We start from the raw sequence: 25844 nt of genomic DNA, 5'->3' as shown, positions 1-25844 counted from the left end.
TGAGTAAGCACCAACAAGCATACATTAACCCCTTTGATCACCCCCAGTGTTAACCCCTTCCCTGCCAGTGTCATTTATACAGTAACAGTGTATATTATATAGCACTGATTACTGTATTAATGTCACTGGTCCCCAAAAAGTATCAAAAATTTCAGTTAGGGGTCCGATCTGTCTGCTGCAATGTAGGGCTGCCACGACGCGTCGACGTAGTCGACTACAAAAAATCGTCGACGCGTCTACACGTGACGTCACACGCACCCTGGCCGGCCGCAGCGCCGCTTGAAGCATTGCCGGCCGGGTGAAATCCCCTTCCCCGGGCTCCTAGTAGCAAGCGGCCCCTTTCAGCTGAGTCCTGTGTTTCCCGGGGACGGATTAGTAGGTGCACAGGATGTGTGGACGGCGCTCCGAGTGTCCTGCTGGAGTCTGAGGGGACCGAGCTCAGTATGTCAGCCCATGCGGCTCCCATTCCTGCCCCGGCTGCAGCGGAGCAGCGATGTATCAGGCGGGAGTACAGCAAGCAGCGCCAGCCTCCCCAATCCCTTCATCTGGATGAGAACAAGAGTCTACGTACTCCTTATCCGGACCTTCTTGGACCAGGACTTCAGCCTGCAGAAGTTCAATGAGGGGGCCCAACAAGTGAGTGCACATGGCTTTCTTTATGTTACCAGCAGTCAGTCCCCACAGCTCCTGGGACATGAGTGGGTGGGCACAGTCCTACATACGAGACATCTAGGGTCTTTCCTACTGACTGGCTGCAGGGAGGGGGGCTTACTAAGTCTGTACTAGGTGGGAGGGCTTACTGTGGGGTCTGTACTGGGAGGGGGCTTACTGTGGGGTCTGTACTGGGAGGGGGCTTACTGTGGGGTCTGTACTGGGAGGGGGCTTACTATGGGGTCTGTACTGGGAGGGGGCTTACTGTGGGGTCTGTACTGGGAGGGGGCTTACTGAGGGGGTCTGTATTAATTACAGGATTAATTAGCTAATCAAAAAAACACTCAATTAAGCAAAAAAAATAAAATTAAAAATAATTGTTAGATTAGTCGACTAATCGTAAAAATAATCGATAGATTAGTCGACAGACAAATTAATCGTTAGTTGCAGCCCTACTGCAATGTCGCAGTCCCGCTAAAAATCGCTAATCGCCGCCATTACTAAAAAAAAAAAAAAAAGTCCAAAAATCTATCCCGTAGTTTATAAACGCTATAACTTTTGTGCAAACCAATTAAAATAAGCTTTTTTGGGGATTTTTTTATAACCAAAAATATGTAGCAGAATACAAATTGCCTAAACTGATAAAAAAAATTGATTTTTTTAATTTTTTTATTGGGAATGTTTTATAGCAGAAAGTAAAAAAATATGGCATTTTTTTCAAAATTGTCGCTCCTTTTTTTGTTTATAGCGTTTAAATTTAAACCCTTTTTTGGGTGTAGTGTGTTTGTTCTTTTAGTGATTTTAAACAAAAAGGTATGGAAAACATACTTAAGAGAAAAATTAGATTTTTTTTTGTTGTGTATTTTATATCTATATGTAAAAAAAAAAAAAAAAAAAAAAAACACACACACCAACAAAATACACCAAAAATACATGAACAAAACACCTAGAAGCCACTCACAAGGACTATTGTAGTCTTAAAAACAGTCTTAAAGTAGAATTATAGGCAAAGCTTTTTATTTTGGATAGAGTAAGGGAGGGTTATAACTAGGGATGTAACGATATCAAAATCTCACGGTACGATACAATTTCGATATTGACCTCACGGTACGATATTTATTGCGATATTGTGGAATGAAATAAGTTTGCAAATATGTGAAAGCAAAGCCAGTAAGACACATAAAAAATCACTTTGAAATATATACATTACAGTCACTCCTTCTCTCTAAGATTAGAAGACACCACATTTTGGGCCTCATGCTCTTGTCCACTCCCCACTAGCACGGCACCTATGATACCTCTTCTCTTCTTAGCACTGTTCTCAATGTGCTTACTCTGAGAACTATCCTCTCTTTCTGTGTAAAATAATCCGACCAATCCAGTAGTAAAGTACATGTCATGATGAGTGGCGTCAGTGTTTTTTTTTAAATTTCTTTCTTATACACAGTCATTTATTACTCACCGGCGGTCCGGTGTCAGTGTCTTGCCGTAGTGCCTGCCTGGGAAGCTGGCTCTGCTCCGCCGAGTCCGCTGCTCTCATGCGCTGGCTCCGTCCGCCTCCGCCCCACAAGCCCGCCCACCCACACTGCTCTAACCAACTGGCAGCCGCTCGCCTCGGCTCGGCCAGTAAGCAAGCAGCACTACAGCATAGCATAGAGGTGAGTGAGTGACAGACAGGAGCCGCCGACGAGACACATAGACGGCGGCCAGACTGTGCACCCACCACGACGGTATCGGGCCATGTAAAACACCGCGATACCGCGATAGCGGTAATATCGTTACATCCCTAGTTATAACCCCTGTCAGATTTGTTTTCGCCATCTGTGTCCAGATTTCCCTTCACTTCCTGTCCCATAGCCACACAGGAAGTGAGAGGAAATCCCTGCAAATTAAAGGGAATTCCTTCGGGACCCCCAGGTTTCCAGAACCAGTGTCCCCATTGGACGATTTCCCCTCTATAACTTTTCTGGGGAAAACCCAAAATGTGGGATTTTCTTTTGCTTTCACTTTCATTGAGAATGGTAAACAGGACAAAATGGGGAGGGGGAATCTCTTTAACGGGGGCGCAGATGGCAATAAAAACTAACAAGCATTCTAATCCCTCTGCACTCTATCCAAAACTAAAACTAGTTGACTTAAATGCATTGCACTAAAATGGTGACATTTCATTAACAAATCTGTCAATTTTGCTTTTAGCATTCCAGAAAATTATTTTCCTGCTCATGTGACTGACTTACTGCACTCACAGCATTTTTTTTTATAAAACAATAGCATTGGTAGCAATCAGACCCTCCTCAGAAAGTAATAACTGAAAAAAGCAGCAAGTAAACCCTGGAATAAATTTTTGCGATGTATAAAACTTGATCATAAAGGGATTTATTTTTGTGGTCAAAAGTGGAGTTACATTTCAGCAAAATTGTTTTTTTTCTCCTGCTTCAGACTATACCGTATGGTTAAGTATTTAGAACTGGTCTCTCTTCTCAATCTCATGGGACAAACTGAGAGCAGTGGGAACCATTGGCTCCTGTGGCTATCAGTCAAATCCTATGAGGAGGGAGTGGGGGCATGGCCAAGCCGCGCTCTGTGTATCAATGGATGCACACAGCCGGACTTTGGAGCGTGCCCGCACATGTGCCTTCTAAGCACGCGGCTTGCTATGGGGGCACACACAGAAGAGGAGGAGAGGAGGAGAAGACAGTGCCGACAGGGGACCCTAGAGGAGGAAGTAAGGGCCGCTCTGCGCAATATCCTTACACAGAGCAGGTAAGTATAAACCCTTTTTTATTTTAGGGAAAAAAATAGGATCCTAAAGTGATACTAAAAGCTCGCTTTTTATATTTTTTTATAACAAACATGTTATACTTACCAGCTCTGTGCAATGGTTTTGCACAGAGCACCCCCTTTTCTCCTCTTCTCAGGTCCCCTGGCAGCTCTCTGGGCTCCTCCCACTCTCCAAGTGCCCCCAAAGCAAGCCACTTGCTATGGAGGCACTCGTGAGTGCTCACTCCCGAACCTCACATTGCGTGTCCTTAGACCCTCCCCCTGCTTCCTCCTCACTGGCTGTAATTGACAGCAGCATTGACATTCATGTACATCCCTGGATTGAGATCTGGCTCAGGTAAGTATTAGGGCGGAGTCTGTGGGGAAGCTGCACACACAGACTGCATGAAGGGAAAAAAAATCTTCAACATTTAGCACCACTTTAATATTACTTACATATTACACTTAAGTGTCTACCATTTAACGGAAATGTTATTTTTCATACATTTTCTTTCGACTGGAACAAGCGTGAAGTCAGAACTGCTAGACTCCATACTTGTTGCACCTTTGTGACTGAGAGTATTAAAGTGCAAGTCCACCCTAACAATAAAATTCCTGCGATCTAACCTATCTAGCCCTGTAAAGAAGAAATCAGTATACATACCTTTTTTGAAGCCGATCCGATCCAGTCTCAGGCAGTGGAAGCACTGCAGAGGACACAGTCGACAACGACTGTGAAATCAATGGGAAGTGACATCACCCAAAGACTTACTATAGGGCTTTCGTTGTCGGATGTGTGCTCTGCACCCGCCTACACAGTGAAGTCACCACTGACAGCTCCGCACGGGATCGGCTTAAAAGGTATGTATACTGATTTCTTTTTTATAGGGCTAGATAGGTTAGTGTTAGATTGTGGATGTCTGTAGATGCAGGAATTTTAAGGGTGGACTTCTACTTTAAACACAACTCAACTTTTGGTGAGAAAAAAAACATTCTCTTCTGGGTGATCTATTTACATTACACGGATTTGAACAAACTCTGTTGCAGATTTCTACCTTTTGTTATTCGGAAGAAATTCATGTTTGTTCCTCTGTTCTCCTGTGCTGACTGGGTCTAATGGAAGTGATTTCATAATTATCTATCAGCTGTGGCAGCTGCAGGGCCCTAATGAGGCAATCTGCTGGACCTGCATCCCTTTAGACGTGTTCCTATTGGGAGTATCTCACCAAAAATGACATTTTTGTTACAGGGGATGCCAGAAATCGGACTTGCATCTTAGGCAGACTTCTGGAAAAATTGATGAGCCAATCACACAAGCAGAAAAGGTTTCTGGGGTGTGGTCAGTACACATTCTCTGTACAGAACAGCTCCAGGTAGCCATATTGCATTGCATTTGCAGAAAATTACAACAGCTACAGACTGAAAAGGAAAGGTCATTTTTAATAACATTCAATTACAATATAATTTGTGTCACAATTGTACACGCTATAATGTTTTTTTCTTTGTTTGCTAGTTTTTTCTCCCACGAAAGTGGAGTTACCTTTTAAAGCCTTTATTTTAGCATAATAGGCAGGTAATGGTAGACGGTTTCATTCTCTCACCACAGGTTTCTTTATTACCAAACCAATACCCATCCACTATTCATGCTTTGTCACGGCAGTGCATCTGGCGCATGCAGGAATTCAATTACTTTCCTCGTGCAATGGTACTAAACACTGTCTAGCACAGTATATTTTGCATTGTATATACAGAATACATCTTTATAATCTGTATTATTATTTTGTAAATACCTTCTCAGTTGTATGTGCAGTGTTGCCATTAACCTGGTTGTCTCTTCCAGTTCTCTAACCAACTGATTCCTCTTACTGCTCATCTTTAACCTGATATAAGAAAATGTAAATGTTAGAAATTATTATAATATTTAGGTAATATTTGATTTGTTTAAATAAAGTAGAGAAAAGCAGAGCATAACAATAATGTTTAGGTAACATTCGATTTTCTTTAACAAAAGAGAGAAGCAGACCGTAATAAACTGGTAACCATTTTCCTGCACTACACTGATCTATTCATGCTCCTGATTTCACAGTAGGATCCTATCCAGAAGTACTAGAACAACTTTTTAGAACAGCATCTGTTGCTTTGACATTATGCGCAGAATTTTACCACATCTGTAATAGGTTTGTTTTAGTAAAATTATTGTATGCAGATGCAGTATAGACTAAGCAAGTTGTTTACTATGCATTCAAACTATAACCTTTTTAAATCAATTTTTCCTATGTTTTCAAGAAAAATCTCATAAAATTAAAGCAAAAGATTAACTTAGTGTAACATGTAACCTGTTCCAGTTCCTGCCCCCTTTGCCCTTGACACTTAACCAATGCAATAGTAGAATAGGGGGTCCTCTCCCCCTCAGCTGCAGTCACATTTAAAATCGGCACAGCTGTGCCACTGCAGCAGACAACTTGTAATTCTCTATTGACTGCGAGTGCACCGATTCACTCTTCCTCCAGCTTTTTAACTGAAAGCCTCTATGGAGGTACAGGCAGATTACTAGAGGACGTGTCAACAGAAGCCTGACATTGCACCTGCTATCCAATGATCACGGGTGCATTGCTTTGCAGATTCCTGTGGGGGGGGGATACCCTTTTTCCTGCAAAATATGTGCATTTATGTTCGTCTCCTAAAAGCTGATTTTATCCCATTAAGTCGATTCACACTAGGTCGCCCTGAAGTAGTACAGGACCCTTTTTCTTGTGCGACTTGTGTCGCTCCTATTAGAACGGGTCCCGTAGCAGCCAATGGACTGCGAGGGACCGCGACTGACAAGTCGCCTTACAAGTCACTCTAGTGTGGACCGAGTCTTAATCTCACGTAATTCTATCTAATAACTGTGCACCAGTCTGATTGTTTATTTATTTTTTTTAATTAGACACTAAACTTGAATGTAGCCATTGCCTTTACGTGTACTTGTACTTTGTACATACTAGACAAAGTAATAGGTTGACACAGGAGACAATATGAGACACACAATTGAAAAATATTTTTAGGAATATTATTCTTTAGTCTTGTACATACACATTCCCTTTAAAACACCCATTAGACCATAGGTATTTGTTTTTGCAATTTTAAAATAAATTACAGTGGGCTGTCTAACACATCCATAGAAAACCACAGTCCAAAAGGAAAATCTGAACTTTCAAAGCACATATTTGTAAAATGCACTGGTTTTAGACCAGTGTATTAACCAGCCCCTTTAATGATGTCCCTGGTTATCTTTAGTGTAAAGAAAATGTTTGTTCTTGTGCTTTGTATTTAAATTAGCATGTGCATAGTAATAATTTGTATGCAAGTGCTGGGTAAACTTCCTGGGAATTATGTTGGCGAGTTTGACCTTTTTGTTCTGTGTTCATGTATTTATCTGTTTTATACTGACTCTCTCCTAAAAGGATAATTGCCAATAAGTGGTTTCAATTTTCAGTAACAAAAATAAAACTTGTCAGTACTTCTAGTGCCTAGTTTTGGAAATAATTAAAGTGGAACTATAAGGAAAACTATTTTTTTTTTTTTTTCATTTTTGATAGAGTAAGGGAGGGTTAAAACTCCTGTTGATTTTTGTGTCCCATATGGGAGATTTCTTATCACTTCCTGTCCCATAGACAAAACAGGAAGTCATAGAAATTCCCAGAAAATTAAGGGAATCTCTTGATGCCCCCCTGGTCACAACTAGTGTCCCCATTGAAAGATTTCCCCTCTTTTACTGTTGGGAGGACAACCATAAATTTGGGATTTTATTTTACTTTGACTTTCAATGATATTGATAAATAGGACAAACTGAGAGGGTGACTCTTCCTAACAGGGACAGAGGTAGCAATAAAAACCCAACAGGGGTTTTAGTCCCTCTCCACTCCATCCAAAACTCTGTAAAGAGGGAGTCTTTTAATAGTTTGTATAAAAGTAAACAAAGACAAGCGGTAATTTTGTTCTAGACAAGTAGGCCTGGTTCACACTTGTGCGGGTCGGTTCCCACTGTGGGTCCACACCCATTCCCACTGCAACCACCTGCACAGAAACACAGGAGATGCGTGCTGGTGCCATTAATCCTAATGGCAAACATATGCACGGGAAATTGCACTGCACCTGCGGTTTTCATGCAGGCTATTTAAAAAATGATGCAGGGAGAATGGAAGCTCATTCCCAGAGCTGCAGTAGTGTGAACCAGAACAAAGAAGAGTACCAACTACAATGGTACATGAAGGGTAATTTGTATATCTCAAGGTGGCTGAGAGCATCCTCAGTGTGTGTCATCAATCTTTATTAATTGAGCGACCGAACACAAACATTACATATCCAAATTAAACTACAAACAATAAGACTAAAATCTTAAGACATTATATAGAATAGTTACAGTTCAATACTGAAGCACTGCATGGGAAGGGCGCATAGAAGGGACTTTCTAAAGGAAGTGACGAAAGGGACGAAACGCATCAAGCTTGTGGAACGCACGTCAGCACGCTACTCACCACATGGAACGCAAGCCGGAACACTCCGCTCGCCACTCTGCTAGGAGGTGTTTGTAAGCGGTTTCTTTGCCTGCAAACTTGGAGTTTTAGTCTTTCTTCGCTCCGTTTAAAACGATAATACACTATCTGGAGCCTTTCTTTTAACCCCATATCCTGAGGATCGAGATCGGGTAAGGAGGAACCTAACCTGTATCCGACCAGGATCATCCACAAAGGGGATCCCCAATCCGGCCTGAACGGCCTCCAAGCATTGTAGGTCCTAGTGCTATACAGCACATAGGACCCAACAATTCTGGTAAGTCATTTATTTTTACCACAAGCCACAGGAAAAGAGGAATCCACGTCACGAAAGTCACAAACTTTTATTTATTGAGCACGAAGCACTTTGCACCTGATCACCACTTGAAAAGACTTTATTTATTGAATTTTACATTTATTTTATTCACATATATTGACCACCACTGGAAAAGACTTATCTATTTATCAATTCCTTGGAGCATAAATCTCTCCCCTAGTTTGTAGATGTGATAACTTTTGCGCAAACCAATCAAAATACACTGATTGTGATTTTAAAAAAATATATTTTTAAAAAATATGTAGCAGAATACAAATTGGCCTAAAAGGATTAAAAACATTTGATTTTTTAATTTTTTTTGGGGGGGGGGGGGTGTTTTCTAGCAGAATGTGAAAATATATATATATTTTTTTTTATTGTCGCTGTTTTTTTGTTTATACTGCAAAAAAACTGGATTTTAAGTTCATTGACGAACGCAGTTCTCTCTGATTCATATCAGTAGGGTAATACTGCCCCCTACAGGAGTAGAACACTAGGCAGGAAAAAGTTCTGGCTACGCCTATGGGCAGTCCCGGAGGGTTACACCCTCCCTCTTCCTGCATAGGATGTCAGTTTTGTATCAAAGCAGTGTCAGAAAGTAATACCAACCTAACTCAAAATAGAGGGGCGGGTACTGCGTCTGTCAATGAACTTAAGAGAAAAGTATTTTACGGTAGGTCAAAACTCCAGTTTTCTCCATCGTTCATTGATGGACGCAGTTCTCTCTGATTCATATCAGTAGGGACGTCCCAAAGCAGTGCCATAAAATGAGGGGTGGGAACAGCAGAAAAGAACAAGTCCCCAAGGCCAAACATAGCTGACCAGGCAACATAGGACTCATCAGAACAAAAGATGAGGCCAACTGAAAACAAACAGTAAACACCCTCAAGGAAGGCCAAAAGCCCTCCAAACAGCAGCCAGAAAAAAACCTTGCGGCCGAAAAGAGGCATCTGCAGATGCCAGCACATCCACCTTATAAAACGTGGCAAAGGTGTTTACAAACGACCAGGTAGTCATCTTGCAACCTGAAGCACAGATGCCTGTATGACAAAAAGCCCAGGAAGCACTAGGCGCCCAAGTAGAAAGAGCCGAAACAGGCAAAGGTAGGACCTGACCCATAAATGAAGAAGCCGACTGTCCGATTCCCCTGGAAATAGTCGCGGCAGACACAGGCAGCCCTGTCTTTGGGCCATCCGTGAGCACAGAGAGCGAACCTGACTACGGGAAGACTCCGTAGTCGCCAAGTACCCCTCGAGTGCCCGAACTCCATTCATCCATCCAATGTATGTAACATTCTTTAGGATGAGGGGGCTTAGGACACAAGATGGCAACACAATGGCCTCGTGCAAGTGAACACTAGAAACCACCTTCGGAGGAAAGGACAGATCCGGACTAAGTACCACCTGGCCCCATGAACCAACATATAGGGAGAACGACAGGACAATGTCGCCAGTGCCGACACCCTGCGTGCAGAGTGACAGCAACCAAGAAGGCCACCTTCTGCAATAAGGTAAGCAGGGGATACCCTCAATACTCGCAAAGGAGGGTCTGGAAGAACCGACTGCACCAACCAAGGTCCCCAGGTGGCGACGGAGGTCACTCCGGAAGAACAAAGTGTCGCACCCCCTGGAAAAAGATACCCCCCCATTGAAGGAAGCCAAGATCCAGCCTCTGAGCGAGGGGGAGCCCAAGAAGACTCACACCACGCAATACGTGATTTTCTTCTATGATGAAAAAAAAAAAAAGAAATCATCATAGAAGACTCTTCCCACGCTTTACGCAGGGTGGGAATCACCGAAGCAGACAGCCCTCCGTCCTTTGACACCTGGCTTACAACAGCCAAGCCGGGCCAGCAAGCTAGCGACCGTAAAGGCAGACAGGAGATCGGCCCCGGAGATAAGAAACCCTCCCTAAGAGGAAGCCTTCAAGGAGCGTCAGCGGCAAGCCTGACCAGGTCGGCGTACCAAGCTCGGCGAGGGCAGTCCGGAGCCACGAGAATGACCGAAATCCCTTCCGCCTCGATCCTGCGAACTATTTTTGGCAGCAACTGGAGAGGAGGAAAGGCAGACAGCAGCTGACACTGACCTTGGCCCATCTGTGAGCACTCTCGCACGACCATGCCAGCATCAGCCTTGCGCAGGTGACCACGCCAAACATCTCAGCATCATACATGTTGAACCTACCGAATGTTCTTGCCAATGACAGAACACATGGTGCCACCATTGCATCCGCTGCAGGGTCCCGAGAGCGGGCCATGACCTCTGCACTATCCTGTAGATGTGATGCCAACAGGACCACGTCCAGAGTGCTCCCAAATGAAGGCACAACTGCTAGAACGCCTCTGGATGAAGGGAACATTGCCCTGCATCCAGGGTCTGTCGACTGAGGCAAACCGCCTACCAATTGTGTATTTTCCCCACCTGGAAAGGGAACAGCTGATGCCCAATGAGAATCATCACTTCCAAGGCCGCAAGGACACCTTTGGTGCCCCCTTGGTGAATGACACAAGCCACGGTTGCGGCGTAGTCAATTAAAAGTGCACCGGACAGCTGCAGGTGCCCAATCCAGTGAACTATACCAGATGCCACCTGCGCCCTAGACGAAGCCGTGGCGGCGACCGCCAAATTGCAGGGTGCCACGCACCGAAAACAGGAGGGGGTCAGGTGCAGGGCCTGCAGGGCCTATACTGAACCTGAGGAACCCGCCAGCAAATTAAAAACAGCAAAACGGTTGAAAATGGGTGTACCAAGATGGCCGCTTCAATAGAAGCAGACAGAGGCTACAACAAAATGGCTGCCACGCACGGGAATAGCGGTAATCGGGACCCAGAGGGGGACCCCCCCCCAAACGCCCATTGACTTCAGAAAAACCCCACCAAGGCCCCCCCTGCACGATCGTTGAGCGCCGTGGACGGCGCACTCCCCCGGCCTCCCATGCGGCCTGCACACTAGGCCCCAGGCTCAGGTAGGCCCAAACAGTCCCCCACATGGGGGGGTAGAGAGAAGGGGGGTCACAACAGGACAGAGGGAAACCCTGGAGTGTGAGGGTCTGACAGGTCCAGGGAGAGGGCCCGCGTCCACCCCAAAATCCCCCAGGGAAGGGGGGGGTGGGGGACATTTACTCACCATACTGGGAACACAGGCAGCACCATCACTTGACAGGACCCCACGCCGCCAGAGTAGGGGGGCTGTCGACCAAATAGGAACTCTGCGACATAAGACAATGATCCAAAACATAAAGCAAAATCTACAATGGAATGGTTCACAAATAAACATATCCAGGTGTTAGAATGGCCAAGTCAAAGTCCAGACCTGAATCCAATCGAGAATCTGTGGAAAGAACTGAAAACTGCTGTTCACAAACGCTCTCCATCCAATCTCACTGAGCTCAAGCTGTTTTGCAAGGAGGAATGGGCAAAAATGTCAGTCTGTCGATGTGCAAAACTGATAGAGACATACCACAAGCGACTTACAGCTGTAATCACAGCAAAAGGTGGCGCTACAAAGTATTAACTTAAGGGGACTGAATAATTTTGCACGCCCAATATTTCAGTTTTTTATTTGTTAAAAAAGTTTGAAATATCCAATAAATTTCATTCCACTTCATGATTGTGTCCCACTTGTTGTTGATTCTTCACAAAAAATTACAGTTTTATATCTTTATGTTTGAAGCCTGAAATGTGGCAAAAGGTCGCAAAGTTCAAGGGGGTCGAATACTTTTGCAAGGCACTGTATGCCAGGACCAGAGATCCCAGCAAGGAACTAGGTCCTTACTCCTTACTAGGCAGAAAAAAACTAACATCCTATGCAGGAAGAGAGAGGGTGTACCCTCCGGGACTGCCCATAGGCGTAGCCAGAACTTTTTTCTGCCTAGTGTCCTACTCCTGTAGGGGGCAGTATTACCCTACTGATATGACTCAAAGAGAACTGCATCCGTTAATGAACGATAGAGAAATAAAAAATTGCACAGGTGATCAAATACCGTCAAAAGAAAGCTCTATTTGTGGGGGAAAAAGGACATCAATTTTATTTAGGTACAGAGTCTCACAACCACGCAATTGTCCGTTAAAATAATGCAGTGCCGAATCGCAAAAAATGGCCTAGTCATTAAGGGGGCAAATCCTTCCGGTCCAGAAGTTGTTAATATATTATCATCTACAATTCATATCATCAATCGGCAGATTTTGAGAATCTGGAAAAATCGCTGTGCGTAAGGGACAAGACAAAAATGCAATACTGAATGCCCGTGATCTTCTGGCTCTCAGATGACACTGCATGAAATACAGGCATGACTCTGATTAAAATCACTGCATAGGCTCAGGAAAACTTCTAAAAATCATTGTCTGTGAACAAAGTTCTCTGTGCCATCCAAAAATGTAAGGTAAAGCTCCATAAGGGAAAAAAGAAGATGATCCAGAAATGCCTTTGTCTTCTCTAGCCCAAAGCTCATATAAAATGGTCTGTAACAAAGTGGAAAACTGTTCTGTGGTCACATAAATCTTAATTTAACATTCTTTTTGGCAACCATGGGCGCAGAGTCCTCCAAACTGAAGAGGAGAGGGACCTTCTAGCTCGTGATCAATGCTTAGTTTAAAAGCCTCAAAATCTCTGATGGTATGGGGGTGCATAAGTGTGTTTGGAATGGTAAGCTTGCATATCTGGAAAGGCACCATCAGTGCTGAAAGATATATCCAGGATTTAGGGCAGCATATGCTCAAGCAAGAATGGAACACAATTCCTCTCCCAAAATTCAAGCAACTGGTCTCCCCAGTTCCCAGACTGTTACAGAGCGTTGTTAAAAGAAGAGGGGAGGCTACACTGTGGTAAACATGGCCCTGCCCCAACTTTCGGAATTGGGGTTGTGCCAGCTTTTAGTTGTCCTGGCCCAACTTATTTGACACGTGTTGCTGCCATCAATTTCAAAAATTGACTATTTTTTTTCTTAACGTACATTTTCTCAGTTTAAACAATTGATATGTTCTCTATTGTCTATTGTGAATAAAATATGGATTTATGGAGGTTTGCAAATCATTGTATTCTGTTTTTGTATAAATTTTACACAGCATCCCATCCATTACATAGCATCCTTGCTTTAGCAAGGGGTGTCATTAAGAATGAACAGCACAGCACCTACCAAAAGAAACATACTCTGGGAATGCACACAATAACATACATGTTGTCGCAGCACACAGATATAAACATAGCCTATTTTTCTTCTGTAATCAATTTCTAGAATTATTTTTCTGCTTGTCAGCCACATATGCTACTCCTGATGTAAAACCAATTTTACTCTTTCCAACTTTATTTTAATTATGCTAATTCGATTATGTCATCACCTTATCCCACATATAGATGCCACCTCTGAAGTTTTGTATTACACTGAAACACATGAATGGGATAGTTGTCAAAATGGTGTTTGGCCACTAGATGGCCAACTGTTCCCTTTTAAATTTTGACAGCATAAGCAACTTTCATATTAACATTTTTGTGAATTTAAAATCCATGAAATTATTTATATTATAAATTATAATTATTCATGATTGCCATTTAAAATATTTCTATTGTCCATTTCCAAAAAAATGCTGCTTATATAGGTCTATAAAAATCTGTTTTTTTTTTTTATTTTTTATTACATTTTATTATCACATGCATTACACTGAATTTCAAATAAAAGGTAACATGAATCCTTTATTGAATCCTTTGAGACTTTTCATATCCATTCAAAAAATCTATTTAACTTCAGAATGCAGCAGCCTTGTTGCCAGATTTTCTTCCCTTGGACCCATTTTTTTTAGTGGAAGGCACCAAAAATGTAAATACACTGCTCAAAAAAAAATAAAGGAACACTTTTTAATCAGAGTATAGCATCAAGTCAATTAAACTCCTAGGATATTGGTCTGGTCAGTTAAGTAGCAGAGGGGGAAGTTAATCAGTTTCAGCTGCTTTGGTGTTAATGAAATTAACCACCTGCCGACCGCTTACTATATATTTATATATATATATATATATATACGGCGGCAGGGTGGCTCGTACAGGCAAAATAACGTATGGCTACGTTGCTCGCTTTGTGGCAGCTAGGGGGCAAGCATGCTCCCTCCCCCACTCGGCAGTGGGGAAGCCGATGCATGTGTCAGGTGGCTCCCCTCCCCGCCTAGAGAGAAGGACGGTCAGCTGTTGTAAAAACAGACGACCGCTCTTCTCCCTGGAATGGCCATAGCGCCCATGTGATCCTTCTATATAGGATCACGTCTCTATAGTCATTTCAGAAGCCACGCCCCCCCCCACAGTTAGAATCACTCCCCTAGGCTCACATTTAACCCCTTGATCACCCACAGGGTTAACCCCCTTCCCTGCCAGTGTCATTATTACAGTAACAGTGCATATTTTTAGCACTAATTAATGTAGTAATGTTACTGGTACCCCCAAAAGTGTCAAAAAATGTCAGTTAGGGGTCCAATCTGTCCGCCGCGATGTCGCAGTCCCGCAAAAAATTGCAGATCGCCGCCATTACTAGTAAAAAAAAATAAAAATGACAAATATTTCCCGTAGTCAGTAGACGCATAAACTTTTGCGCAAACCAATCAAAATACGCTTATTGCGATTTTTTTTTACCAAAAATATGTAGCAGAAAACAAATTGGCCTAAAATGTTAAACATTTTGATTTTTGATTATTTTTTTTTGAGAATGTCAAATAGCAGAATGTGAAAAATATTGTTTTTTTTTTTTTTTCAAAATTGTCGATCTTTTTGTTTATAGCACAAAAAATAAAAATCGCACAGGTGATCAAATACCACCAAAAGAAAGCTCTATTTGTGGGAAAAAAAGGGCGTCAATTTTATTTGGGTACAGCGTCGCACAGCTGCGCAATTGTCCGTTAAATTAACGCAGTGCCGAATCGCAAAATAGGGCCTGGTCATTAAGCAGCAAAATCCTCTGGGGCTAAAGTGGTTAAAAACCTGCTGAGAATGCATCTAGACGACTGCCCCCTATTTACTGAAAGCAGGTTCATGTACCTAGCCGAGAGGAGTGGATTGGGAAGGTGAAGAAGATTCAACAGTATCTGGGCGATGTGGCAAGATCATTTCTAGGACCCTGATCACATCCCATCTAGTTTAGATGTTGCCCTGCTAGAGCTAGCAGATCCCTTGCTCAGATTTCCTTCTTAGTCATAGACTTGACCTTTTTTCTGCACTTCTTTCTTCCTAGCAGCATATGCCGGTGTGAATGATCACGGTCATGGTGAAAGTTTGGGTACATGTTCATTTATTTTTTATTATGCTGTTTTTATTAATTTCTAGCAGTTAATTTTCTAGTAGTAGAATATACAGTTTAGATACAAATGGATACAAGACTACATAGAGTTCCCTCCTCTGCAGCACTGGCCACTCATTCTTTAAATTGCTGGCATCAGTCTGTACACAAGATAGAGTTCTCTATTTGCACTTTATAATGTCATTTATGGCCCTTTAGTGGGCCCCTCATTGGAATGGGCCTTTCTTTGGCCTTCTTGGTCCCCCCTCCAACTCATGGGCCAATAATAATAATTATGGTAATACCAGCTTGTGCCTCTTTGAATGCCTAGGTTTGGCCATAGGCTTGATAGGATTGGTTACTCGTTGGTTAACCTATGTTTGTGCCCCATGGGTGGTATTTACCCCACGCTTTTTGAAGGTTAATATTACTGCTTTGTCGTGTATTTGCTTTGACCCCTGATGACTTTGCTACGTCTGTTAGAATGTTCGTTTTTACTTTTCCAAAATAAAGATTACATTAAAGAAATACCCACTGAGGGACAATTAAAAAATACTCAGACTTGGGTTTTAAAAGTTGTAAAGATAAAAAATGTTTACTTAACTCTAAGAACATGCGTCTTTTCTCAATTTAAGTTTGTATAAAACTATGTAATATTAGGATCATCCCTAAAGCTAACTGTTAGCAAAAATTGTTGATTCCATGGTCTCCTTACCTTTCGGTCAGTGCTTTGCTTTGGGTATCTCTGGCAGCTTGCAAATCTTGTTCTAATTGTTTCTTTTCAGTCTCTAGTCGTTCCACATCAGACTGACTCCACTTCCTTGGACTAATAAAGCGCATTTCTTTTAAGAGCTCTTCTTTCTCATTTATTAAGATCAGTCGATCGCGTTCAGAATCAAGAACACCAGGCCAAGCCTCACTGTCCAGTTTTGCCAGCTGTATTTTTACATTGGATATCCTAGGATGAGATATAAACAAAATGTTTTACTACACTTTGATGTACAGTAGTTTGACTTTAGCATTTAAATTCTTTATGTCAACTACAGGATTTCTCATTCTGATTTTTTTAGATTTTAGCCTGTGAATAGGACTTCAGAATGATTGACTGAAATATAAGGGCTTCTGTATTTGAGATTTTGCAATATTCAACATCTAGCTCACGATAAGCATATCCCATGGTTCTTATGAAAAGGGGTCATTGTGTCCTATTTTGATAACACGTTATTCATAAAACCATAAGCAGCAAAAACAAAGTACTGTATACAGTTTTAGACTTACTTTATATACAATATGATACATAAAAGGTCTTTTCTCTTAGCCAGCAATTATGGGCCTAATTTACAATGTAAAAACTTTCATTACACACACATTTACAATTATGCAGTTTTACAAGTTTACACCCTATCTGAGAGTCATGTGTTCTTTCAGAAAGGGAATCCAAAAGCGTATAGGTGCTAGAGGTACAGCCTGCAATATAATGTCTGATACATCTGTAAATTTTAATTTGAAGGAATGGAACACTTAAGTTCTGTTAAAAGCTACAGGCTTTACAATACTTTTTCTTAACTGTTTGAGGCATTTTGACAGTATACCAATTTGACTGTTTTACCTTCGACTGTACTAATGCTCATATGGGTATAAAGGGTGGTTCCAAAACTGTAAAACACACTGAGGCTCAGCTAGAAGGGTCATCGCAGTATGCATTAACGCCATACAAAAAGAATACCTGGATGACATATTAAGATATTTGGACCTGTTCAGTAGGGTCCCAAAGTCTCTGTACCAGGGGTCGGGAATCTTTTTGGCTGAGAGAGCCATGAACACCACATATTTTCAATTGTAATTCCGTGAGAGCCATACACTATATTTCAGGGGTCGGGAACCTTTATTTAATATGCATATTCATGGACCGCAGCTATACAGTGAGTAGATGGAGCCGTGTGAAAGTGCCTGGAGTCCGGTTGGGAAGAGAGCAGAGCAGGCAGGTATGCAATGAGGCCGGAGTGGTGAGGCGCCTGCAGGCCTGCGAGTGATGGAGGTGAGTAAAGGCCTTGAGAAAATGGCAGCCGGCCGCTGAAGGCTTTAGAAGTGGATGCGAGAGGCAGCTCCCGCGGGTCCCCGGGTGTCAGAGGGGAAGGAGATTGTGTCTGTCGGGGCACAGGGAGCGTATGGCAGGTCTCCTTCCCTGGCAGTGATTGCCAAGGCCTTCAGATGCACAGCACAGGAGCCGGCGGCGGCACCGCGAGTAGGCCGCGGGGTCCGTAGCGCGGCAATACGGTCACCCAGAGAAGAACTGAGGGTAGCCCACAAAGTGTACCGTTGATGGGTGCAGAAATCTCCTTGGCACCGGGCACAGCTACGCGGATGGCAATGGCAATGGATTGAGTGGTAGACTAGACGGAGCACTGGGACTACACGTCCAGCGCGGCTCACGTCTGGACACGCCCCCCTTTATTAAAGATTTGTCTGCGAGCCAGATGCAGCCATCAAAAGAGCCACGTCTGGCTTGCGAGCTATAGGTTCCCTACCCCTGCTCAATACCATGGCAGGTGACCTTCAAATTAAGGTTAAATCTTTTTAGTGTTGAAACAAAATTTTAGGTGACTTCATAGACTGGCACTCAAAATGAGTGAATGCAAATACTCATGAAGATTGTAAACAAAACATTAAATAAATTGCAATATAAGAAATCTCAAAAAAGTGGTCCATACCCACAATAGTGTACAGTTTGTGAGGTAACCACAGTTATGGGCGTGCGGTATATAACTTTTATGTCTGAAAATAATTGCAAAGAGAATGGGCAAAGAAAATTTCCTTAGCGCAGCCCACAGTGCATGAATTCAGTGTGCAGTCAGAAAACCCAAAAAGGACCCATAAAGGACAAGTGCAGGTAATATTAATAAAAAGGATTGGAAAATAAAATAAAAAATAGATGAAAGAAAAAAGTGTAGCAAGAGGTAAGAGAAAAAGAGATGGAAAGAAGAAAGAAGGAGTAGTAGTAGTAGTATATATAAATGGTGAAATAAATAGGTGCGCTAGAACAATATAAATATCCCAAAAAATGTTTTTTGCAAAACAGCAATGTGGATAACAGGTGAATGGTGTGTTCAAAAAGTCCAACACATAAATCTTGAAATGTCCATAAATGATAAATCAAATAGGTGCTCAACAGCAAAGAAATGTCTTCAACTTCAGTGTGATTAACACCCACCACCAGGTGAAATTCCTCCTTACCAGACGGAAAAATAAGGTGTGCACAAATTAACATATATGTTGATCACTGCAAACGTGAATGCTGCCAAACTCCACGTGAACCACCCAAAATGGTCCCTTACCGGATAATGTATGAAAAGCGCATATAGATGGACTTAGAATCCCCTTCCACTTCCTCCGTATGTTATCTACACAGGGGTGCCTTTTCAATCAGCAGATGGAAAGCGCTGTGGTTCCACTACTATCCACTATTGGCTCCTTCACTCTTGACCTATAGCTGGATAGGTTTGTGACCAATGGGCCAGTAACCTCCGAGCATGGGGTGTAGGAAATAAGGTCGCAATAGTGTGATACCTTCTAAAACCAGTTTATTTAAAAGCAGTATTGCACTTAGTTTAGGCAGTTCAAATCAGCATGGTATGTTTTTGTTCCGATAGGCTCGTGTCTACAGTCTGCACATTGCAGGCCTAGGACCCCCCACAAGGTGGAATGACACTTTAAGGGGAACTTTCCCCTGATTGTGGACACTTGTGAGCAGGAGGAAGAGAAGCCGAGAGTTGGGAGAGATTTCCCCCTTCATGTCCGGTCACCGTGCTGGGAAGAGTCAGAAGTCACCCAACCATAGAAGAGTCATCAGAGGAGCTCCACATCAACCTCGAGAACAGGACACCATCAGCCAGGAAGAAATGCGTCAGAGAGGAGGCGTTACCGTCACGAATGACTGCTCGGGGTCCGTGCTGCAGTTGGACACGAGCCTATCCTTAGGAATTCCGGAACAAAAACATACCATGCTGATTTGAACTGCCTAAACTGTAAGTGCAATACTGCTTTTAAATAAACTGGTTTTAGAAGGTATCACACTATTGCGACCTTATTTCCTACACCCCATGCTCGGAGGTTACTGGCCCATTGGTCACAAACCTATCCAGCTATAGGTCAAGAGTGAAGGAGCCAATAGTGGATAGTAGTGGAACCACAGCGCTTTCCATCTGCTGATTGAAAAGGCACCCCTGTGTAGATAACATACGGAGGAAGTGGAAGGGGATTCTAAGTCCATCTATATGCACTTTTCATAAATCATCCTGTAAGGGACCATTTTGGGTGGTTCACGTGGAGTTTGGCAGCATTCACGTTTGTAGTGATCAACATATATGTTAATTTGTGCACACCTTATTTTTCTGTCTGGTAAGGAGGAATTTCACCTGGTGGTGGGTGTTAATCACACTGAAGTTGAAGACATTTCTTTGCTGTTGAGCACCTATTTGATTTATCATTTATGGACATTTAAAGATTTATGTGTTGGACTTTTTGAACACACCATTCACCTGTTATCCACATTGCTGTTTTGCAAAAAATTTTTTTTGGATATTTATATTGTTCTAGCGCACCTATTTATTTCACCATTTATATATATTTATTCAGGCACTGAATACAGGTAGCGGCTTTAACCTATCACTATCGGCGCACCCTCACACACATACTATAGTAGTAGTAGTAGTAGTAGTAGTAGAGACGAGTTCTCTTGGATTTTTATGTAAAAAAACAAACAAATAAGGGTAAAAATGTATTGACCATGTCTATTGCTCGATTTCTCAGATGCAGAATAATGCATTCAAATGTACCAGAGATTGGTAAACTTTTCCCACTTATCCAGCTCCTTAGCTTGCATCTCCTCCATGAGCATTATGCTATTAATTTTGTTCACTTATGAAGATAAGGGTGGGAGAAAGGTATTCTTCCAGTGTTTGGAGATTAACAGTCTAGCTGCTGAGAGGAAGAATCTCAGCAGGCTAGATTTCTGGGATTTAACCGTGCCCGGGAGGATAGACAGCAAAGCTACAGAGGGGGTAAGGGGCTCATCATAGAACTCATATTATATATATGGAAGATCTGGGACCAGAAAGGGCAGATACGGTAAATGCAGTGTGGCAGGAACCTCATACCCCAGCTCTTTGGACCACATTTTAGTGAAAGTAGGAAGCGTACTGTGGGTGTGAGCCAAAACTGAGGTCAATCTTTTTAAACTTAGACATTTTTTATACATAAGCTGGTTATATTATAGTAATATAAAAATTTGCAGTTACAAAGAAGCATTTGTGTTATATGCATTCTCTAAAGCAAGGGTGCTCAACCTGTGGCCCTCCAGCTTGCAAAACTACAAGTCCCATCATCTGCTTTTGGGAGTCTTGCTTGTACCTGTCAGCCTTGCATCATGGGACTTGTAGTTCTGCAACAGTTGGAAGGCCACAGGTTGAGCAACCATGCTCTAAAATAAACAACAAAACTTGTACATAAACAGTTACAAATTGACCTGTTAGGAAAAAAATAAAATAAAATTATGAAGCCATCAAAAAAACATAACAGCAATTACCGTCTCTTTGCCTCTTCATACTGTAGTTGTAATCTGACCTTCTCAGCAAACTGGTTATTACTTTTCAAAGCAAGCTGGGAAAGCAAAGATAAATGTGTAATACATGTCGTTACACTGATCGACATTGAAACTTTGAAACTGATCAAGAAAATTATTTTAGATTTACTTTTTTTGATTTTTACATTACACAACAAGAAAGGTGATTTTAAACCCTTTAAAGCAGTAGTAAACTCTGCTTGGTCACTTGTACCTACAGCCTGTAATATAGCCTGTAATGCAGCCGGCTTATAATAAAGCTGCACAATGAATATCTCCTAAACATGCACCGCTTAGGAAATATTTACATGCTCGGCAGCCAGTCACATCACAGATGCATGCACACTGAATGTCATCCAGAACATGGTGCCGTGATTCTGACTCTCACGCACATGTACAGGAGTGACATCATCGCAGCTCAATCATTCAACAAGGGGGTCCTGCGACCCCGGAAGGAAAACCGGGTGAATATAGAAGTCAAGACAGCAGTGACAGTGTGCGTTGGAGGGATCTGGTTTACAGGTAAGGATGTCAATGTGTTAATATGCGGTGCAGGAACACTGTGGCTGTTGCACTAGGTCTAGTAACACTGGCACTAGTGTGGCTGGCCATCAGGAACATTCTTGCTGGCTGCACCGGTCTGTGACACCAGGATTGCTGCGGCAAGCAAAAAAAACACTGTTGCTGGCTTACACTGTTTTGGTGACAATGGTACGGTTGTGCCAAGAACACTGTTGCTACTGACCTCTAAACTCTGCGTTACTTTCAACTAACCTCTAAACTTTGCATTACATACTACTGACCTCTTAACTTTGCTTTGTTACTTGCTCCTGACCCCTAAACTCTGCACTAAATACTTCTGCCCTCTGAACCCTGTACTCTGTGTTACATATTTCTGACCTCTCAAATCTGTGTTATTTGGGCCTGTCTCCACTATGCATTACATACTCCTGACCTCCCCTTGTGTTACTTAATCCTGACCCCTGCACACTGCATTACAGTATCCTGACTTTTAAATTCTGTATCACTTACTCTTAGCCCCTGAACTATGCATAACATATTACTAAACCCCTGAACTCTCCGTTACTTACTGCTGACCCCTGAATTCTCGCTTACATACGATTGACCTCTAAAATATGTTACGTACTACAGGCTTCTGAACACTGTTACATTTTACAGAACTCTGAACTCTGTTGTGTTATTAACCCTGACCCCTACACTCTGGGTATATACTACTGAATTATGAACTCTACCACATTACCTATTATTGACCTCTAAAGTCTGCATTTTTTACTTCTGACCCATATACTTTGAATTAAACTTCACTTCTAGCTACCTTCAAGGAGCCCTAGCTTTGCATGCATATCTTGGCGCCTCTTAGTCTAAATTGGTTTATTGTGTCTTTATAGCCTTTTCCATGAGTGTGACCAAATATTTAAAGGCGTTTTAAAAACGGGTGCTTGATTTTGTGGGTGTGGCTACAAAGGGGGGCATGGTTTTGTAGATGTGGCTAAAAGTAAGCGTGATAAATAGGGGTTTTTTCCGATTTCTTTTTGGAAATTTCATAACCTTAATATAAATGTCCTATAAACATAGAAATAAATTACAGTACAACATTCAAGAACACAAGCCAGCACACCTGAATGTGTTTAAAAGCGCTGGTGTGTTCGCAATAATGCCAGCAGGTGGTGCTGTGGAGCAGAGCGCGGGATCAGAGGCTGTCAGGGCGTGCAGGAGAGAGGAGTGTGTGTGTGGAGTGCGTGCGTGACCGACCGCGTGTGAGTAACCCCCCCCCCCCCAGGAGAGCAGCGGCGGGGAGCGGCGCTCGAACCCCGACCCCCCCCCCCCCCAGAAGCGAGCGGCGAGCGGGTCGGTAACCCCCCTCTCTTGTTGCGGGTGGCGAGCGGAACAGTAAACCCCCCCCCCTTTTTGCGGCGGGCGGCGAGTGGTGCGGACCCCCCCCCCCCCAGACAGAGAGGGAGCAGAGGAGACTAGCGAGCAAAGGCTGACCGGGAAGTGACAGAGGGAGGCGGGTGCAGAGCGGGGACTGACCGTCTGAGGGAAAAAAAAAAAAAAAACAGCCAGGAACTGCTAGAGTCAGACTTAAAGGGACATACACTAGGTAAGTAAGACTGGTGACTGAGATTGTACACTGACTGAGGGTGTAGTGTAGTACCTGAGTATCTGTGAGTACCTGAGTATCTGTGAGTACCTGAGTATCTGTGAGTATCTGTGAGTATCTGTGAGTACCTGAGTACCTGTGAGTACCTGAGTACCTGTGAGTACCTGAGTATCTGTGAGTACCTGAGTATCTGTGAGTACCTGAGTATCTGTGAGTACCTATCACTACCTGAGTGTTTTGCGTCTGACCGGGCTGTGCGACTGAGCGTTGTGCGTCTGACCGGGCGGTGCGACTGAGCGTTGTGCGTCTGACCGGGCGGTGCGACTGAGCGTTGTGCGTCTGACCGGGCGGTGCGACTGAGCGTTGTGCGTCTGACCGGGCGGTGCGACTGAGCGTTGTGCGTCTGACCGGGCTGTGCGACTCAGTGTTGTGCGTCTGACTGGGCTGTGCGACTCGGTGTTGTGCGTCTGACCGGGCTGTGCGACTCGGTGTTGTGCGTCTGACCGGGCTGTGCGACTCGGTGTTGTGCTTCTGACCGGGCTGTGCGACTGAGTGTTGTGCGTCTGACCGGGCTGTGCGACTGAGTGTTGTGCGTCTGACCGGGCTGTGCGACTTAGTGTTGTGCGTCTGACCGGGCTGTGCGACTTAGTGTTGTGCGTCTGACCGGGCTGTGCGACTCGGTGTTGTGCGTCTGACCGGGCTGTGCGACTGTGTTGTGCGTCTGACCGGGCTGTGCGACTCAGTGTGGTGCGTCTGACCGGGCTGTGCGACTCAGTGTTGTGCGTCTGACCGGGCTGTGCGACTGAATGTTGTGCGTCTGACCGCGCTGTGCGACTTAGCGTTGTGCGTCTGACCGGGCTGTGCGACTTAGCGTTGTGCGTCTGACCGGGCTGTGCGACTTAGTGTTGTGCGTCTGACCGGGCTGTGCGACTCAGCGTTGTGAGTGTTGGGTGACTGACCGGTGTCAAGTGAGTGGAGCGGAATACCAGAGGGTGAGAAGGTAGCGTTAGGAAGCCAGGAAATAGCCACATAGGATAGACTTAAATCGCTGAATCCCCATTAGATTAGATAGTAGGTACAATGCCCGGCGGGTGTGGGGATGTGACTCGGTGTACATCTTGTGATATGTATGCGTTCCTCGGTCATACGATCGAGGGCGAATACAAATGCGCAAAATGTGAGCACGTTGCTTCCCTGGAAGCTCAGGTCCTGAATCTAGGGAAGCAGCTGGCAACACTGAGACGAATGTCCATACCGGAGGAGAGCCAGGATTGTACCAATCAGGTGCAGACAGGGGCCTGCACAGAGGTGGGCGGAGTATCGGAGGTGCAGGCATCAGAGCAGAGTAGAGGGGTGACAGTTAGGAGGGGTAGAAGGGGACAAGTCAAGGAGGCTGATCCTGGGCTGGAGCACCCCAATAGATACGCCCCGTTGTGTGATGTTGGGGAAACCAGTCAGGGACCAGCATTGCTGGAGCAGAGCGACGCCCCTAGCTGCCAGGGGAAGAACTCCTCCAGTGAGGCCGGGAGAAAGGGAAAGGAAAGACAGGTGCTGGTGGTAGGGGACTCAATTATTAGAAGGACAGATAGTGTAATCTGTGACAAAGACCGTGTGTGCCGAACAGTCTGTTGTTTGCCGGGCGCTCGGGTTCGGCACATCGCGGATCGGGTGAACAGATTATTGGGTGGGGCTGGGGAAGACCCAGCTGTCATGGTACACGTGGGTACCAATGACATAGGCAGAGGAAGACGGAGAGTCCTAAACGATTTCAGGGACTTAGGCGCTAAGTTGAGGACTAGGACCTCCAAGGTAGTATTTTCCGAAATACTACCGGTACCTCGAGCCACACCAGAGAGGCAGCGGGAGATTAGGGAAGTTAACGAGTGGCTGAGGAGCTGGTGTAGTAAGGAGGGTTTCGGGTTCCTGGAGAACTGGGCCGACTTCTCAGTCGGTCACCGGCCCTTTGGTACGGATTGCACCTAAATGGGGTGGGTGCAGCCGTACTGGGTGAGAGGATGGCCAAAAAGTTAGAGGGGCTTTTAAACTAGGGAATGGGGGGGAGGGTACAGATGTAGAATTAGCCAGTGGAAAGCAAGTTTCAGAGGGCAGAAATGGGGGCATTAGCGGTAGGGTGTTCGGAGCCCCTTTACCCAGGGTGGGTACGGGGAAAAATCAAGAGAGCAGCCTAAAAACATCAAAATTACGAGGCTTATATACCAATGCCAGAAGCCTGGCCAACAAGATGGGAGAGCTGGAGCTGCTGATGTTTGAGGAGGACTTCGATTTTGTGGGGATAACTGAGACTTGGTTTGACAGCTCTCATGACTGGATGGCGACCATTCAAGGGTATTCCCTTTATCGCAGAGATAGAGAGGGTAAAAAAGGGGGAGGGGTATGTTTGTATATTAAGAACAGTATACAGGTAAATATGAGGGATGATATTAATAATGGAGCTATGGACGAGGCAGAATCCCTATGGGTAGAGCTTCAAAGGAAAGGCACGGTGGGGAAGGTAATATTGGGCGTATGCTATAGGCCCCCAAACCAGAGGGAGGAGGGTGAGGTGGACCTCATGTTACAGATAGG

The 25844-nt window shown here is 44.0% G+C and overlaps 1 protein-coding gene across 2 annotated transcripts in view; it reads right to left on the bottom strand.

The window, feature by feature from the left end:
- WWC1 (WW and C2 domain containing 1) overlaps positions 1-25844 on the bottom strand; it is a 274697-nt gene that overhangs the window by 64126 nt on the left and 184727 nt on the right. For both annotated transcript variants that reach the window (XM_082254253.1, XM_082254254.1), the window contains exons 8-10: positions 21101-21174; positions 16232-16474; positions 5202-5291 (exon numbers count right to left, since the gene is read on the bottom strand). In XM_082254253.1, coding sequence (XP_082110379.1) covers positions 5202-5291; positions 16232-16474; positions 21101-21174 — 407 coding nt within the window. The remainder of the gene's footprint in view (positions 1-5201; positions 5292-16231; positions 16475-21100; positions 21175-25844) is intronic.

The sequence above is a fragment of the Pelophylax lessonae genome, assembly GCF_965119305.1.
Source record: "Pelophylax lessonae genome assembly, chromosome: 4".
Taxonomy (NCBI): Eukaryota; Metazoa; Chordata; class Amphibia; order Anura; family Ranidae; genus Pelophylax; species Pelophylax lessonae.
The sequence above is the reverse complement of the archived record's forward strand: the minus strand, read 5'-3'. Positions and strand labels throughout refer to the sequence as shown.